Source organism: Trachurus japonicus, chromosome 12 (genome assembly GCF_045865225.1).
Source record: "Trachurus japonicus isolate A0001 chromosome 12, Traja_1.0".
NCBI classification, from domain to species: domain Eukaryota; kingdom Metazoa; phylum Chordata; class Actinopteri; order Carangiformes; family Carangidae; genus Trachurus; species Trachurus japonicus.
In genome coordinates this window covers 11,472,665-11,491,473 of record NC_140918.1, presented here as the reverse complement: position 1 = coordinate 11,491,473, position 18,809 = coordinate 11,472,665, and the positions used below count along the sequence as shown (strand labels likewise).

The following is an 18,809-nucleotide window of genomic DNA, read 5'->3' as shown; positions in this document are numbered from 1 at the left end:
GAACACTATTATTTATGAAGCCAATCTTATATGAGATATACAATACTTGTCTATATCTAGATTCATTTGGCAACAATATGGTTCAAACACAAAAGGTAAATAATCGTTAGCTGTTTTTGTTTAGCTGTCGGTTGTTGTTTTTTTTCCTATGCTTCCCATTCTCCTTGAACGCAGCATCATACGTCCACTACGGCAGCCGGGTGGTCAGCGGTTCAACGCGTCAGGAATACGCAAGAGATGGGAAACGCACACTAGCGTAATTTTTGTTCTCTAAAACACATCCACCGGTTTCTTAGCACCTCGCCGATGACTCAGCCTTCCTTAGCCGAGATAAAGGAGCCACATTCGGGTTGTGTTTCGGTGAATTAATGGGCGGAAAGAAGAAGAAATCGGCTGCTCCGGTGGCCCCGGCGGCGGCGGCGGCGGCGGTGGCAGCGGCAGCGGCGGCGGCCAGGAGCGGCACCGCTGCAGCGGGGAACAGCGTGGCGGAGGAGGCGAAGAAACAGCCAGCCAACAACAAACCGGCTAAACCGACCAAAGAGAGCAAACCAAAAGGTGATAGTAAACCGCAGATCCTGTCCAGACTTTATTTGGCTTCACGTCGTACATTACTCATGCACCCACACTGCGACCTGCACTATTTACAAGCTCAAATGAAATCGTGTTCATAGGGTCAGTTCACAGCCTGATAATATAACATCTGTAAGTGTTTTCTACTATTGTGCATCTCCCTGCATACAGTGGCCTAACCATACTTGTATTTAAGCTGTGTTTGTCGATACATTTGCTGTCTGAACGCCAGGCTGTGCACACTCACTGCCATAACTTTTGGCACATGGGGCCTTCTTGCTGTCAGTGCTTTGACACGCAAAGATTGATCATGAACCTCTTCAGACCACACCTTCATGAAATCCATTCTGCTTCAGTGTGTTGCTCGTTCATCAGACTGGTAATCATGTAAACACAACAACAACAGTCTATAACTTGTTGTGAATCCATCAATACTGTACATTCCTTATTAACTATTCACTGTTCAGAAGAATGGCCATAATACATGACAATATGTGTCAGTATCACAAATCTGTGATTGTGCGATCTAAAAATATTTTTATTATGTGTTATGTATGTAACTGAGCACATAATAAATATCCCCCTGCTCTGCTGTGTCCTTACTCCAGCTCCAAAGACCTACAGTCTTGCCAACACCGCCCAGGTCGACACAGGAGGCGTCTCAGACAAGTCCATTCTTAAAGTAAGATTTGCCATGCAACACATTAGATGACTGACATTATCAGCTGCAAATCTCAACTGTTTTGTCTTGACATAAACATTAGAACTGTTGTTATTAAAGGGATACTAGCATTTTTTTAAAAGTGGGGTTGTATGATCTACAAATAGCCCCGAAGTACTTTAATTGCAGTAGAAGACTCTCTGCACTCCTCCCGTTAGCAACGCCAGCCCATAATAGCCCTGCCCAGAGATTTACAACATACAGTGTTGTGAACAGACCCAAAGAAACAGCCTATTTTAAAAAACACAGTTTTTATTTGGACCTAACCAACTGCTGATCGGTGGGCGCTAACCCTGGGCGGAGGGATACGTGAGTTGGTTAGGTCCAAATAAAAACTGTGTTTTTCCTGCACTTTGAGGGGCTGGAGAAAATTATATTATAGCAAACAATGGAACTGTGTATTTTTTTTCCAGGTAAAACCTCTTTTAGGCCGTGAAAATAGGCCGTTTCTTTGGGTCCATTCACAACAATGTATGTTGTAAATCTCTGGGCAGGGCTATTATGGGCTGGCGTTGCTAACGGGAGGAGTGCAGAGAGTCTTCTACTGCAATTAAAGTACTTCGGGGCTATTTGTAGATCATACAACCCCACTTTTAAAAAATGCTACTATCCCTTTAATGTGATTTGATGCATTTACACAGGTTGGTATCCAAGCGGACCTGGAGAAGAAGATCATCAAGCTGATCAATGACTTCAGACAGGAGAATGGAGACAAAGGGCCCATATCAGGCCGACTTACAAACAAGAAGCTGCTGGTGACGACAAAACCCCCCCTCTGCTTCTTGTTTTCAAATCTTAATGCACATATAGATTTGTTCTTCTGACAGGTTTTTGTGTTTATTTGGTCTGTTTGCAGGACTTGTACACAGCTCTGCAGAAGTTCAACTTCAAGAGAGAGCACATTGAGGAGGCGATGAAGAGCAGCGTGCTCTACGGAGGAGATCTGCACTCCGCCCTCGACTGGCTCTGCCTGAACCTTAGAGACGGTAACAGAGCATCAGCGGTCATTTAGATATATATAATGTACACACACTGTACACAGTTCGTTGTAATGATCTTAAAGGGATAGGGATTCACCCAAAATTCAAATTGCACTCATTATCTCCTCCCCCTCATGTGGACTAAGGGCTGGGAGAAGTTTCAGAGTCCTCCGTGGCTTCTCTGAGTTACAGGGGGTCTCGGTGTAGCAGTGCATGTCCATATAACGGTTGCAAATGGATACCAACTGTCTTCGTAACAAAAAGACACACCAAAAAACATCCAAATACCTCCATGCTGCTCGTATGTAATGCCCGTCTTGTATTGAAGCCCCGACATGCGAAATTGTTCCGAAAAAAATTAAATACAGGGTTCTTACGGATCCTTAAAAAGTCTTAAAAGGCATTGAATTCATTAATCTAAAAACAAGGCCTTAATTGGCATTAAAATGTCTCAAATCAGTTTTTCAAATGTCTTAAAAATGTTAACACTTGTTAAGTGGTATTTTATGATTGTAATTAGTCTCAAATCTCAAAATAATTGGTAACATTCCGACTAAATGTCTCACCGCCACCAGCTCCCGAGTCAGTGTTTTTTTCCCCCAGACTTTTTATGCATTTATTTTTAAAGGACAGCTGGAAAGAGACAGCGGCCGTTCTCTACCAAGTGACCCTAACCCTAACCCATCGTTCATGTAGTAGTCACTTTTTTGTGCGTTTGTTGTGAAATCGGTCTTAAATTTCATTTCAAGTGGCTTTAAAAATGTCTTAAAAAGTCTTAAATTTAACTTGGCTTACGCTGTAGGAACCCTGTAAATAAGTCTATATTTCAAGCTTGTTTGTAGGGGAAGCTCCTCTTCCTGGTCCGTCCAAATCTCGCGCGATTTGTGCCGGCATCAGTAATCGCACCGACGCCGGCGCAAATCGCGCGAGATTTGGACGGACAATTTGAATTTTGGGTGAACTATCCTTTTAATTTCTTCTTGTCTGTTTTACCAGATGAGCTACCAGAAGGTTTTACCCAGCAGATGCAGGAGGAGAGTCAGAGGAGCCGGCCCAGGTACCAGCCTCCTGCTCAGCAGAAACCGGCCGCCCCGAGCCCCAAAGCAGCCAACAACACCCGCAAAGAGCCCACTAAGGTTTGTATTGCTCATGTGACTGTAGCACACCGGCCACATACAGTAGATGTGATGATATCATAGCTTATAGGTGTATGTGTGTGTGGTTTCTGCCAGGCGACAGAGAAGGATGAAGCTGCGAGCATGAAGGACTGGATCCTGAGATATGCAGAGCAGAGCAGTGATGAAGAGGAGGAGGAGGAGGAAGAGGAAGGAGGGAAGAAAGCGCGCAATCCTGAACTGGATGAAAAGTTTGACCCAGTAATGGAAATAATAATAATAAGATTTATTATAAAAGTTCAAATAGTAAGTACACTATATGTCATGATGTAGTTGTTGTAATGTTGTGTCTTATTTCCTGTTGTATAGAACGACCGGTATTTGGTCCTCACGGCTCAGCTGTATGACGCTAAAGAAATGGCCGCTGCTGCCAAGACCAAAGGAGACAAGGGGGGTCAGAGGATGGCACAGGACAGGATACGCATCATACAGCAAGGTGTGAATGTGTGTGTGTGTGTGTGTGTATATGCTTTTACTCTTTTTTGCTGAAATAAACAAAACTCCCTTAAAGGGATAGTTCAACATTTTGGCAAATTGGCCCATTGCCATAATCCCTATAGTCATAGCAGTAGGTTTGTTACCTTTAATTGTCGGTGCAAGCTATTTTTAGAGCGGCGGAGCAGAGCCGCAAGCTGCTCAGAGCTACGCTACGGAGGCTAACGGAATTTCTTGGTTTCCCTCATCAAACTCATCAAATACAAAATCCCAAAAGCTTTCGTGGACAAGTTGTGACCTGCACATTCACCACGCTATGAGATAATAACACAACGTTACCAGACAGAGTTGTTTTAGAGGTAAATTCATGCAAAACCACTGATGTGCGCTGCGTTCAGGGACAGTTTTTCAGCAAGCAGACTCTGTATTTACTTTGAAAACGGCTCCGTTTCGTAACGTTCTGCTATTATCTCATAGCGTGGTGAATGTGCAGGTCACAACTTGTCCACCAGAGCGTTGTGGAGTTGTTGGATTTTGTATTTGATGAGTTTGATGAGGGAAACCAAGAAATCCCATGAGCCTCCGTAGCGTAGCTCTGAGCAGCTTGCCGCTCCGCTCCGCCGTTCTAAAAATAGCTTACACCGACAAATAAAGGTAACGAACCTACTGCTATGACTATAGAGATTATGGCAATGGGCCAATTTGCCAAAATGTTGAACTATCCCTTTAAGACTTACTGCACTTCAAATCTGTTTCTTTTTTGTTTCTAGAAATGAAGCAGCTGGAGTCTCACCCCGTGTTCAACCCGGCTATCAAAGTGGCGGATGAGCCTAAGAAGGAGAAGAAAGTCGTTTCTGTCAGTGAGGACAAAGACGGCATCACCTTCAGCTTATTCGAGCAGGCTGAGAAGGAACCTCCTCCAGAGAAAGGTTCACAAAACACTAAGTTAAAGTTTAAAACACACAACTCACAACTATTATGTTCTGGCTTCAGTCACCTCTGATTTTGTCGCTGATCGTTTTGTTTCCCTTTTCCTCACAGTTGTGAAGAAGAATGAGCCGAAGGACGTTCGTAATTTTGACTACACGGCTCGGAGCTGGACGGGAAAGTCACCCAAACAGTTCCTCATCGACTGGGTCAGAAAGAACCTGCCCAAGAGCCCGGCGCCGGCTTTTCACAAGGTTGCTGCCGGTAGATACTGGAGATGCAAGTAAGTATGAGTTTGTGCTCCCACACAGAGGGAGAATGTCATAAGACAGTATGTTACACTATCAGAGATTCTTCAACCCTGTTGTTTTTAATAGTTCAGAAATATATTGTATTAAAATAATATATTTTTGTTCTTGTTTTTTTAGACATATTTATTGTTTTTTGTATCTATACATTAACATCCATCACTTTGAACATAATGGCAGTAATGAAAATAATAATGATAATATTAATAATGCTGAAAAGGACTAAAAAAAAAAAAAAAAATGAAACCCCACTAGATAGTCAATAGATTACTGCACAATAACTGTATTCTAGGGATGTCACAATTACTTGTTTTCACAATTAATCGTGGTTTTAAACACCACAATTAATTGATTGTAAAGATTCCTAAATTTCCTAGATTATGTTGGAACCATATCGGCAGATGTGGCGCCAAAGTAAAGGAAGATGCACAGATACTGGTAACGTAACACTGAATTGGTGGGAATTTAAACATTTGGTATAGATGGCAATTAATGACTTAAATATTTCAAACACTTCCCCCGGGGAATTAATAACTGTCCTATTTTTAGAGATTAGTAATGTAATTATATTTTGACTATATTTGATTTTATAGTGTTGGGAAATTTATGGATGCATAACAATCGTGATAATCGTAATACCGTATTTCTCTGACAATAATCGTACCAAGAAAATCTATAATCGTGACATCCCTACCGTATTCTTAGTGTAGGTTAGAACGTACATTCCCCACAGTGAATATATTAATATAATATATATATTAATATATTCCCATTACCTCACTCTCCCAATGCTTCCTCAATATCTCTATTTCTAATCAGTTCCAGAAACATCTTGCAAATGTTATTAAATTCAGAAGTCCTCTTTCTAACAATATATTATGTCAGTTTCTCTAATATGATGGTTTTTTTTACATCAGGGTGTGCGTTCAGAGGCCAGACGATGTCCTGGAGGTTTGTCCCACCATCGTGACGGAGGACAGCATGCAGGCTCAACATCTGGCTGCCACGCTGGCTCTCTACACGCTGGTTAAAGGACAGGTGCTGCTGCATGTATTGTTAAACACAGCACAGTCCCACTCTTCTTTAATCCTGCAGTGCTTACAGTGAATTCTCTCCCTCTCTGTCTCTGTCTCAGTCAGTGCACCAGCTCCTTCCTCCGACCTACAGAGACGTGTGGCTGGAGTGGAGGGACAGCGACCAGCAGCGGCAGGAGGAGAGCCGCACCGCTGCCAACAAACCTCGAGACCAGTTCATCTCCCGCCTCCTGACCAGGCTCAAACAGCAGCAGAACCAGAGCCAAGGGCAGGGGTCCGGACCTCAGAGCCAGGACGGGCTGGGCCAGGACGGGGACGAGGAGCCCGAGGAGTCCTGGGAGAACCTGGCCGGTCTTGATATCGGAGACGGAGGAGAGGAAGTGGAGGACAAGAATGATAAAAGAGGAGGGAGGAAGGAAGGAGCAGGAGCGCTGCAGGCTTCCAGAGAACTTCTACTAAAGCTGAGGAAATCCTCACTCGCCCACAAACTGCAGGTAAAATACACTCTGACATTCCCACATAGTACAGTTTTCTTTAAATAAAACCCAATCATTCAACATGTCTCCTCACTAGGGATGTCACGATTACTTGTTTTCACAATTAATCATGGTATTAAACGCCACAATTATTTAATCGTAAAGATTCCTAAATACCGTTACTTTCACAAAAATTTGATGTTGGAACCTTATTGGCAGATGTGCGCAAAAATAAAGGTAAATGCACAGATACTGGTCGATTGAACTAACTTAGAGCAGAAGTAAGCGATCCGGTCGTTTTGGCTAATGCTGCGTTCCAGGCAGGCTTTTGAAACCGTAAATTACAGCTTCAAGTCACGACTTACGACTTTGTAGCGTTCCAGGCAACCCACTCGTGTTTTTCCGACCTGTTTTACCTGTGAAAGTCACTATAACGGCCACTCGTAACTTCCGACCCGTGAACTCGTACCAGCAGCCCCCGCCCTCGTCATGGATCTATTGGTCCTCGTCCCCTACGTCACCACATTCAGGCGCATCCCTTGGCTGCACACACAGCCCTTCATGCCGTTCTCTCTCCTCATTGGATAAAACTTGTAGGATACAAGAAAAGTTTTCTCCTCGGCTCAGAGCAGAGCAGAGTGACGGAGAGACCCGTGTTTCAGTCCAAACACTCTATGTAAGTGATTGCTGTCAGAAGATATAACTATTTAAGACTTATATTAACACAAAAATATTGCTTACTTCTGCTTTAACATTGAATTGGTAGGAATTTAAATGTTAGCATGTCATTTTTAATTTTAAAAAAAAGCAAAACAAAACAAAAAACGATTAAAATAAACGCAAACATTTGGTATAGATAACAATTCATGACCTGAATATTTCAAACATTTCCCCTGGGGATGAAGAATTGGTCATATATTATAGATACTTGAAATATTTTGTGTAAACAATGAGTAATGTAGTTATATTTTGACTGTATTTGATTTTACACATTCATAGTGTTTGTCATAGTGTGTTGAAATGAATTAATGCATAATAATCGTGATTTTCGTATTAGTACCGTGATTATTTCTCTGACAATAATTGTACCAAGAAAATGTATAATGGTGACATCCCTACTCCTCACCTTTAAGGCGGAGCGAGAGCAGCTTCCTGTCTTCCAACACCGGCACCGAGTCCTGGAGGCTCTGAAGCGCCACCCGGTGGTGGTGGTGGCGGGCGAGACGGGCAGCGGGAAGAGCACCCAGATCCCCCAGTTCCTGCTGGAGGAGCTGCTGACCGGCGGCAAGGCGGCGCAGCCCTGCAACATCGTGGTGACGCAGCCCCGCAGGATATCTGCCATGAGCCTGGCCAGCAGAGTCAGTCAGGAGCTGGGATGTGAGGACGGACCAGGGTCAAAGGTGAAAATGTGTTACTGTAATTTATTTATTCACTTATTTTTCCTCTCTTTTGTTTTCTGTTCAGTAATTATGTTACTTTTCATTTTTTTCTGCAAATATATTCAATATATTTATGGCTGTAAATTAGAATCTGTAACAGTTTTTTCTTCTTCCCACCTGTGCATCTTTCTTTAATAAATAAACTGGATAGTTCGACATTTTTGCAAATTCGCCTATTGCCATAATCCCTATAGCCATAGAGGTGGGTTCATTACCTTTAATTGTCGGTGCATGTTGTTTTGAGATCTGCGGGGCAGAGACGTGAGCTGCTCGGTGAACACAGTTGAGATGAACGGTACAGGTCCCCCGTCCCTCATCAAACTCATCAAATACACAATCCAACAACTCCAAAACGCTCCAGTGGAGAAGTTGTGACCTGCACATTCACCACGCTATGAAATAATCATGTAATATTATGAGACAGAGTTGTTTTTGAGGCAAATGCAGCAGGAACTACAGTCCAGACACGGCTGCTGGACGGATTGATTTCAAAAGCGCAAGTAGTCTAGAGTATTTGCTTCGTGGGGCGTAATGTTACATAATTATACATGACTATTTCATAGCGTGGTGAATGTGCAGGTCACAACTTGTCCACAAGTTGGTGATGGGTTTGATGAGGGAAGAGGACTATGTACTATAGGGATTATGGCAATAGGCGAATATGCCAAAATGTTGTACTTTCCCTTCAACTAAACTTAACTAATGATCTCTTTGAAATTATGTTTTAGTCGTCGCTGTGCGGATACCAGATCAGGATGGAGAATCAGTCGGGGGAGTGGACCCGTCTGCTGTACTGCACCACCGGGGTTCTGCTCAGGAAACTCCAGCATGACCGACACCTCGGCTCCCTGACGCACATCATCGTAGACGAGGTACCGACACTTTCTCTGTACGTGTGTGTTGCAAGGGGGCAGTTGTCGGTCTGAGAAGTGAAGCTCACTTCCGCGTTCAAAAAACTGCAATCCCCCCGGCTTCCTCTGGGGGCTGGTGTCAGAAGGGAGCATTCCCCATAGACCCCCATGTTAAAATCGCTGACTTTACATGCTCAATAAACATGTTAAAAGCCTGGTGTCAGAACGTTTTTTCGTCTCAATCGATAGTTTCTACCCCCGCACACACTCTGAGGGGGGTGAATTTTTTTTAAACTCTACTGTTTTACAGTTAATAGGTTAAAATTCTGGCCAATTAGGGCGCGGAAACGTTGAGTGACAGGTCCGAGCAGCTCCGTGGACAGCTGCTTCGAGGCCAGTGGGCGGGTTCTCGGCCGGCCAATCCAACATGGCGCTGTTCAGGCCGCCATATTTGAGTCACAAAAACGACTCCCCAAAACCAATGGGTGACGTCACGGATGCTACGTCCATTCTTTTTACAGTCTATGATGTGTTGCCATTTTAAGAAGAATCCTATTCACTCTTTAGGTTAATTTTTATTTCCCACCTCCATCCCGTCAGGTCCACGAGCGCAGCGTCCAGTCCGACTTCCTGCTCACCATCCTAAAAGACGTGGTCATGAGGAGATCGGACCTGCAGCTGGTCCTCATGAGCGCCACCGTGGACTGTGACAAGTTCTCCAACTACTTCAACCGCTGCCCAGTGATCTCCATCCCTGGCAGGACTTTCCCAGTGGAGGTGAGAGGAGAGGATCTGTTTTACTCAATCTCACTCAGTACGTTTACATGACACTTGAAAAAACCGAATTATTGCCTTAATCCGACTATAACTGGACAACTGAAGTGCATGTAAACACCTTAGTCCGACTGAAATCGGAGTTGAGAACTCCGATTAAGACACCCAGATAATGCGATTGGAATTCGATTTTCTCCGTCATGTATACACCTTAGTCAGAGTATAACTAGACAATGCACGTGCGCATGCTCCACAACCGTAGAGACGGCACAAAGTGGAGCAGAGAAGCCGCCCAAACCCGGCAAAGTAAAGAAAAAAACCCAACATCAGCGCCGATTCAATGCATTTCACACAGCGCAACCAGCAAGAGTGTTTTATTAAAAAAAAAAAAAAAAGAGAGAGAGAGCGAGAGAGAGAGAGAGGAAGCCCGTATCCTGTTCTCAGCGCGCATCCAGCCCAGGCTGGCGCGTCTGGTCGGGAACTGCAGTTGAGAATTTATTATTAAGCTTATAAATTGTTTATATTCAGTCTTTTACGAGTCAACAGGACAGGAGGTGAAACAACGGGTGACACCGCATGAGGGGGCGGACTCCGCGGACCCCGTCAGTTATTCGGTTTTCTCAGTTGCATGTATATTGAGACAAGGACAGAAGTCCGACTTGACGCCAAAATCGAATTTTGAGCATAGCTGGATTAAGCTCTGCATGTAAACGTACTGACTGTCTGTTGTATTTGCTTTGGAAGTTGGAGCTGCATCTGTTTTTAGCATTTAGCCGTATGATAAGTGCATTTTTGACATTGAACCAAAACCTGAACAGAAAGCAGGACGTCATGTCGCTGAGCCCCTGTGGTTCTGTGCTGCAGGTGTATCACTTAGAAGACATAGTGGAGCAGACGGGCTACGTCCTGGAGAAGGACTCGGAGTACAGCCAGAAAATCCTTGAAGAAGAGGAAGAAGTCAGCATCACCGTCACCCAAAAAGGCGGCAAGATGTTACAACACCAGGTGATGACGACGCTGGCCCTCCACGTGTGTGAGAGTGGCGTTTTATTTTGTGTGTGTGTGTCTTGTTTATTGATTTTCTCCAGCAGTGAACCCACAGTCTGAGCAGCACTAGAGGAACTATGAAAACATGGCCTCAGATCTTGATTACATTAGATATTGATAATTAAATATATAATAATGAAAACATTAGTTTGAAGAAGAAGAAAAATACTGGGAAATTGTTTTGACTTCAGCAGATTATTTTGCATCCATGTAAGAGCACGTGATTCATGGTGCGAAATTAATGAGGAAACAGGTTTAAATGCTTAATTACAGGGCATGTTGCTTAGCAGCGATTGTTATATATTAATCCTGATTAGTGGACGGTGTCTCAGACCAATAAATTAATGTCAGAGATAGAGTGGATCATTATTCTGTTGTGATCTGTAAGATACTGTAATATACAGAACCATTATAGGATGGAACACATAACCTAATAACATCAAAAATATTAACTCAAAACAAATGTTTAAAAAGGTAGTAATAGACTATTTAAATAAATTATAAATCCAATGAATAAAAAATATATAACGCAGAATAATTCACTGTAGGAATTATTTGTGAGTTGTACTGTTCTGGTAATGTAATGTGATGTTTGATGTGTTCTTTGTACCTAATAATGTATTTTAGTCACTAGACCGTTCATTGCATTGGGGACCCCAGGAAAAATAACTACAGTAATGTCATGACATCAGCTAATGGAAATCCTAGAAATAAACTAAAAAACTCTCTAATAAGTAAAGACGTCTCTGTTTGTTCCAGGAGGTGATAGTGAGGGACTCGTCCTCGGGCTGGGACCTGGGTCCGGACCTCGACCACTTCAGCAGCCGGACCCGGCAGGTGCTGCAGTACATGAACCCCAATAAGATCAACATGGACCTGCTGGTCGACCTGGTGGATTATCTAGGTAGTAAACAAACATCATCTTGCTCATTTGAGACCGTATTCATACGTGTTCTGGTCTTTTCATGGGTGTTAAATCTGCATTTTTTTTTTCTTTCTGCTCAGATAAATCTCCACAGTTTGCATGTTTGGACGGAGCTGTACTCGTCTTCCTGCCTGGTCTGGCTCACATCCAGCAGCTGTACGACCTGCTCTCCTCCGACAAGAGGTTCAGGGAAAAAAACAGGTGTGACACACATACACACACACACACGGACACACTAATCTAACCCAGTACACACTCACCACAGGAGCAGCAGCACATGAAAGCGTCACACTGTGAGTTTTGTCTCTTACTTTTAGGTACAGGATCGTTGCCCTGCACTCCACTCTGTCATCGAAAGACCAGGCTGCTGCCTTCACAGTGCCCCCTGCTGGAGTGAGGAAGGTACTGTGCAATGTGTTACACTAAAATAAAGCACTGAGAAATGAGAATACACAGTCAATTCTGTGTAATAATACTTTTTTTCACACCACCACCTGATATTACCTCATGTTTTAAATATTCCTCTTACATTAATGATTTAAAAGAGTAACTGAACTCATCCCGTCTGCTCTGCTCTGCCTCTTCTTCAGATTGTGTTGTCAACCAACATCGCTGAGACAGGTGTGACTATTCCTGACGTTGTGTTTGTCATTGACACTGGAAAGACTAAAGAAAACAAGTATGTACCCATTAACAAGGTCAGAGAAGCCTTTAATGTGATACATCTGTTACCGGTAATATATATTGTGTGTATCCTGTTCCAACATGTTGCTGAACCCAAACACTAAATTATTTAAGGTTTCATGGCTTCAAAAATATCTTATTATTATTATTTAATATATATTAATTGTGTCTGTGAATCAAGACTGTAAACAGTCATGTAAACACATTAATCAGAACATGCTCTCAATGACAGTGCAGCTTTGCAGGTAATTTGTCATTAACTAAAGTAGTAGACACATTAACACATGTGAACACAGATTAAGTAGCTGGATAAGAAGTTAAGTCATCAAAAAGTTATTTTAGTTTATTTCATGCAAAACCATCTTATAGTTGTTTACACATCTTAGTTGAAACTACAGATGTCAGCCTCATGGTGGCACCAGAGGAAAACCAGAGCGTCACCAAGATCAGTAGGATTCATTATCTGGCAGCCACGAGTGTCTCAACAAAACAAAACAAAACATCACACTTGACTCTGTTGTGTTGTGTCCATCAGGTACCACGAGAGCAGCCAGATGAGTTCTCTGGTGGAAACGTTCGTCTCCAAAGCCAGCGCCTTCCAGAGGCAGGGCAGAGCAGGACGAGTCCGAAACGGCTTCTGCTTCAGGCTTTACCCCAAATTCAGGCAAGGAGCTCATCACTCACTTTATACAGAAGAAGTAGGACATAATTATTCCTGTTTGTTTGGTCGTGTGTTGATCTGTTTTGTTGTTCCTCAAACATCTGACCTCAGGTTTGATGCCTTCATGGATTACTCCATACCGGAGATACTGCGTGTCCCGCTAGAGGAGCTCTGCCTTCACATCATGGTAAATGAAATAAACCATAGTCAAAAAATCACTTCTACCTCACATGGGAACATTATTGAAGCCTCTGTTTAAAGGGATAGTTCAACATTTTGGCAAATTGGTCCATTGCCATAATCCCTATGGTCATAGCAGTAGATTTGTCACCTTTAAAGACCCCCTCCCATGAAAATCGTGTTTTTGGTGCTTTTCACATGTTCCTGTGGCATTTTTCTTGTGTTAGAGCACATATCAGCAGAAAAGGAAGTGCAAAATCGCATTTCTGAGTTTTTCTGCCTTCAAATTGCTGTGAACCAATGGCAGACGCAAACTGGCAGTTTCAGGGAGACTGGAGCTGACGTGTCACAGCTCCAGGGGAGGGCACTAGTGCTACAAGCTCCCGCCCCGCTCTGCATCTGGCTCAGAGGTGAAAGGCTTGACAGCTCTGTGTAGCTGTCAAGGTATAACAGGTATAGCTCACCCGGTTGAGCAGCTTGCAACGTGAGCAAGGAATATGTTCCTGTCTGGGATCGAATCCCAGTGTGGAGTTTTACGCTAAACGCGCTGAATCTGTAACTGTACAATGTCCAGCTGTCAGCAAGCGGGGGGTGGGGTGCGAGGAGGTGGCTGGGCGGGTGCAGAGCAGCGCAGTCTCCGCCCACCCTCCAGAGGCGCATTGCTAATGTGCATGGCTAATGAGCTGGTTTTAAAATGACCAAAAAGGGTCGTGGGAGGGGGACTTTAATTGTCGGTGCAAGCTGTTTTTACAATGGCGCGATGATGAGATAACAACGAACTGTTACGAGAGAGTTGTTTTTCAAGGTAAATTCATGCAAAACTGCTGATGCGCGTTCTTGTCAGGGGCAGTTTTTCAGCAAGCAGTCTCTGCATTTGCCTCTAAAACAACTCCGTCTTGTAACGTTACATTATTATCTCATAGCGTGGTGAATGTGCAGGTCACAACTTGTCCATGAGAGCATTTTGGAGTTGTTGGATTGTGTATTTGATGAGGGAAACCAAGAAATCCCATGAGCCTCTGTAGCGTAGCTCTGAGCAGCTCACGGCTCTGCTCCGCCGTTCTAAAAACAGCTTGCACCGACAATTAGAGGTAAGGAACCTACTGCTATGACTATAGGGATTATGGCAATGGGCCAATTTGACAAAATGTTGAACTATCCCTTTAAGTGTCCCAACCGCTTCCCTCCCCTCTGGTAGAAATGTCAGTACGGCTCCCCGGAGGACTTCCTGAGCCGCGCCCTGGACCCCCCCCAGCCCCAGTCGGTCAGTAACGCCGTCAACCTGCTGAGGAAGATCGGCGCGTGTCAACCCACCGAGCACACCCTCACCCCTCTGGGACACCACCTGGCCAGTCTGCCCGTCAACGTGAAGATCGGCAAGATGCTGATCTACGGCGCCATCCTCGGCTGCCTGGAGCCCATAGTATGTTTGTTTTATAATTATATAGTATCTCACTACTGTTAACTTACCACCACATTATGTCATAGTTACACATTTTAAAATCCTGACTGCTTTAATTTTTGTTTCAGGCAACGATCGCAGCAGCCATCACCGAGAAGTCTCCGTTCTCCACACCAATGAATAGAAAGGACGAAGCTAATTTGGCCAAAGCTGCACTGGCATTGGCCAACTCTGATCACATCACCATATACAATGCATATCTGGGGTATGGACTCATTGAAGGCTGTGTATCATCCTAAAAGGGGATGTTTGGCAGCCTCTCCCATTGATCACACACTGATATGGATTTTATGTCACAGAGATGCTTTTAAGAAACGTCTGAGCTGTGATTCTAGTCGGACTGCAGGGAGAAGACAAATTACAAGTCATTTTTTGAAGGGTTTAGAAAACAAACTATGAGACAAACCTTCTTAGACAGTAACATAAGTTACAACAAATGTTTCTACGGGGTTACCATCTGTCAGGTGGCATTATATATCAACCAAAAGAGACTGATGTAACGATATTTTAGTGGATTTTGAGTCTGCATCCTCAGACAAAGTGGATCATCTCCTCTATATCATCTCCATCCATCAGTTTTCTTCATTATAGTAGCAGAAATTAATGTGATGTAAAGTTTGGAGCATGCCTTTGTGGCCATAAAGATCCTAAACACTGCAATCCCTAAATCTTTGATGATGTGTCTGAACTGTTTTCTCTAGGTGGAAGAACTCGCAGACAGAGGGACAGAGATCCGAGATGTCCTACTGTCGGAAACACTTCCTCAATCGAACGGCTCTCATTACTATAGAGGTATACACACACACACAAACAAACACACTGTTCAATTATTTTAACACAAATAATTTCTCTTCCTTCACCTGTCCAACAATATGTTTTTCCACGTCTTCCACCCAGGATGTGAAGTACGAGCTGATGAAGATGATGGAGCAGGCGGGTTTCTGGTCGTCTCGCTCCTCCTCTCACTCCAAGCTGCAGACGTCCTCGCTGTCCAAGCAGCAGATCTCCATCCTGAACGCGGTGCTGGTCGCTGGGCTCTACGACAGCGTGGCCCGGGTCCTGTGCACGCCGTCTGTGGATGTGTTGGAGCGGATCGCCTGCACCGTGGAGACGCCTCAGGGCAGAGCGCAGGTCCACCCCTCGTCGGTTAACCGCAACCTGCAGACACACGGCTGGCTGCTCTACCAGGAGAAGGTATGGATGAAGAGTGTGTGTATATATACACTACTCACAAAAATTTAGGGATATTTGACAAGAATATCCCTATAAAAGGTCCCTGTTACAGTGATATTCTATTATGAAAGCCTTTTAAGCAGAAGGATGCAATGGTAATTTCTTTATCTCAAACAAAAGCTAACAGCAGTGGTGGCTATACAGTAGCACAACAAAAATCTCAATGTCTCAATAACTTGATCAATTTGATCAAAGCGTTGTCTTGGTCTCATGATGTCAAAATTTGAACATCGGAGAGAGAAGAGGACTGTATACAAATTGTCATTGAACCAGAACATTTAGTGGTTCAGTGACAATTGAAACACTAAGTCAGACGGTGCTTGTGATTTTTGTGGTTAATTACCTTGTTAGAGAATAGCATGTTATTCAATAAGCACTGAAACATTGAACAATTGGACATGTGCATTCAAAAGTTTAGAGAAGGTTAAATTAAAGCAGAAGTAAGCGATATTTTTGTGTTAATATAAGTCTTAAATAGTTATATCTTCCGGCAGCAATCACTTACATAGAGTGTTTGGACCGAAACACGGGTCTGTCAGTCCCTCTGCTCTGCTCTGAGCCGAGGAGAAAACTTTTCTCGTATCCTACAAGTTTTATCCAATGAGGAGAGAGAACGGCATAAAGGGCTGTGTGTGCAGCCAAGGGATGCGCCTGAATGTGGTGACGTAGGGACGAGGACCAATAGATCCATGACGAGGGCGGGGGCTGCTAACTCCATCGGCTGACAAGACGTTATGGTGCGTTCAGGGCAGCCCGTTACTCGTGTTTTTCCGACCTGTGAAGTCGTACCAGTTCGATCTGGTACGAGTTCACGGGTCAGAAGTTACGAGTGGCCGTTATAGTGACTTTCACAGGTAAAACAGGTCGGAAAAACACGAGTGGGTTGCCTGGAACGCTACTAAGTCGTGACTTGAAGCTGTAATTTACGGTTTCAAAAGCCTGCCTGGAACGCAGCATTAGCCAAAACGACCAGATCGCTTACTTCTGCTTTAAGTTCACCTGTAAAGGTTATAGTGCATTTTAGGTGCATTCTGACATTTAATCCAAAAGCCAAACATCCCTAACTTTTTGTGAGCAGTGTATATACTGTATGTGTGTTATCTGTTTATCTCTAAGTCTCATTTGTGCCAATATGTGTGCTCATTCACAGGTGAAATACACTAAGATCTACCTGCGAGACACCACTCTGATATCTCCTTTCCCCATGCTGCTGTTTGGAGGCGACATTGACATTCAGCACAGAGAGAGACTCATCACACTCGACGGATGGATACACTTTCAGGTCAGACGTCTGTCTCTTCCTGAAGCAGCTGCAGCACCTGGGTCTTTGCAAACTTGACTTTGTCTGCCCAAAAATAAGACACTCAGAGCCGCCGTGTCTGCAACACCTAATGTGTCAGAGTGCTGCTGTATTTATTTAATTTAATCTCTGTTCCCCTTTAAAGGCTCCTGTGAGGATTGGAGTGATCTTCAAACACCTGAGGAAGCTGATGGACTCTTTGCTCGAAAAGAAACTGGAGAATCCTAGGATGAGTCTGGAAGGTAAACCCACAAATCAATTTTTTGATCTTTCTTGGATAGAGTTGAAAGCATTTCCATAGTGTTACATGGCTGCACTGAAAAATGTCCTGTTCAGACTTTATTGAGATTAATTTATAGATAGATAGGAGCTCCCTAAAGCAGGCTAAGCAGTGACTTAGAGCATCAGTGGTGATACAACCAAATCCAATACAGATTTGATGCCTACAATAATAACAAATTGTGTAGATTTAGATTTATTTTTAGGCCTCTGTGCTGTAAAGTTCAGTCTCTGTTGAGAACATCTCAGTGATTCATCATCCTTCATCATAAACACAGGCACTGTAATCTATCTTGAGTCAGTCCCACACAAACTATTTGCTGCTGTAAATAGATACCGCTGAAAACAGGAACCTCCAAGTCAGTGAGCTGAACGCCTGAAAGAGAGACTAATGCATTGTGGGTGAAGTTGTGTCACGGATTTGTTGCAGGTTGCTAAAATCTTTCAGAAAGTTGTTCCTTATAATGATCTTTTTTTAGGAGGAATTACTGAAATGAAAAATCTTTCCATCATCCATTTCTATTTTTAAAACAAACACTTTGGTTCAATATGGAACATTTTTGTATTGTAATGTACAAACATACAGATGATACACTTAATATATAGATAGATCTGATCCAGTTTCTCTCTGTCTGTTGCAGGTGAGAAGACGATCCAGATGATTCTGGATCTGATTCGATCGGAGCACGCTGCCTGATCTCAGACCAGCACGGGTGATATTTGCTACAGAAGAACCTGTAAACCAGAACCTTTTCATACACGATCAACAGGCTCTTTTGATGTCCAGCTGCCCTGCTGGCAAAGTGCTTCCCACTTCAGCTCTGTGATTCAGGATTAACGCAGCGCCCACTGGACAGACGTGGGGTGAACTCTTACTCACATTGAGGAGGACCTGTATAATATGAAATGCGAAAGGACATCCTGAAATTATGAGTCAATAATAAATCAATAATGAGATAAGAATAATAATGTTGCCAAATGTGGTGGAAATAAAGCTGTATTGGTTTTCATTTGAGCAATTCATTGCATCAGGGTTGATCGTGTGAATGTTTAAAGGTCAGCAGGTATCGTGGGGGCAGAATTAAAAGATCAAAACACCATGTGAGCTTCACAGTCAATGCAATTTAATCCCTCTTTACTGATGCAGTTTCTGTTACAACAACAATCGCACTACAAATGTCGCGTTATTTACATATTTTAAGCTAAAAGTGCAAAAAATTCCAAAGATCTCCAGAATCGAGAACATATTTCACATCCTCATCACACTGTATGCGGATTTCATTTGCTTGAATGTCAAAGCAGAACATTTAACAGTAACTTTCTTACATTGGAAACAAGCCTACTGTTC

General features: G+C 43.4%; 1 protein-coding gene across 1 annotated transcript; it reads left to right on the top strand.

The window, feature by feature from the left end:
* Positions 1-182: 182 nt before the first annotated feature.
* Positions 183-18,551, top strand: dhx29 (DEAH (Asp-Glu-Ala-His) box polypeptide 29). The gene is made up of 28 exons (XM_085793141.1): positions 183-555; positions 1,179-1,252; positions 1,933-2,046; positions 2,148-2,277; positions 3,268-3,407; positions 3,504-3,647; positions 3,756-3,882; positions 4,652-4,810; positions 4,923-5,091; positions 6,034-6,154; positions 6,252-6,644; positions 7,760-8,026; positions 8,794-8,937; positions 9,517-9,693; positions 10,555-10,695; positions 11,497-11,641; positions 11,743-11,863; positions 11,980-12,064; positions 12,253-12,341; positions 12,882-13,010; positions 13,119-13,194; positions 14,386-14,610; positions 14,718-14,854; positions 15,351-15,441; positions 15,547-15,843; positions 17,033-17,164; positions 17,328-17,424; positions 18,103-18,551. The coding sequence occupies exons 1-28, from the start codon at positions 369-371 to the stop codon at positions 18,156-18,158; spliced, it is 4,167 nt and encodes a 1,388-aa protein (XP_085649267.1). The 5' UTR covers positions 183-368; the 3' UTR covers positions 18,159-18,551.
* The last annotated feature ends 258 nt before the right edge of the window (positions 18,552-18,809 follow it).

Coding starts and splice junctions, on each gene's coding strand:
- dhx29 (XM_085793141.1), top strand. CDS start 369: ATGGGCGGAAAGAAGAAGAAATCGGCTGCTCCGGTGGCCCCGGCGGCG. Junction 12,342..12,881: donor GGAAAGACTAAAGAAAACAA/GTATGTACCCAT, acceptor TGTGTCCATCAG/GTACCACGAGAGCAGCCAGA. Junction 13,195..14,385: donor AGCTCTGCCTTCACATCATG/GTAAATGAAATA, acceptor CCCCTCTGGTAG/AAATGTCAGTACGGCTCCCC.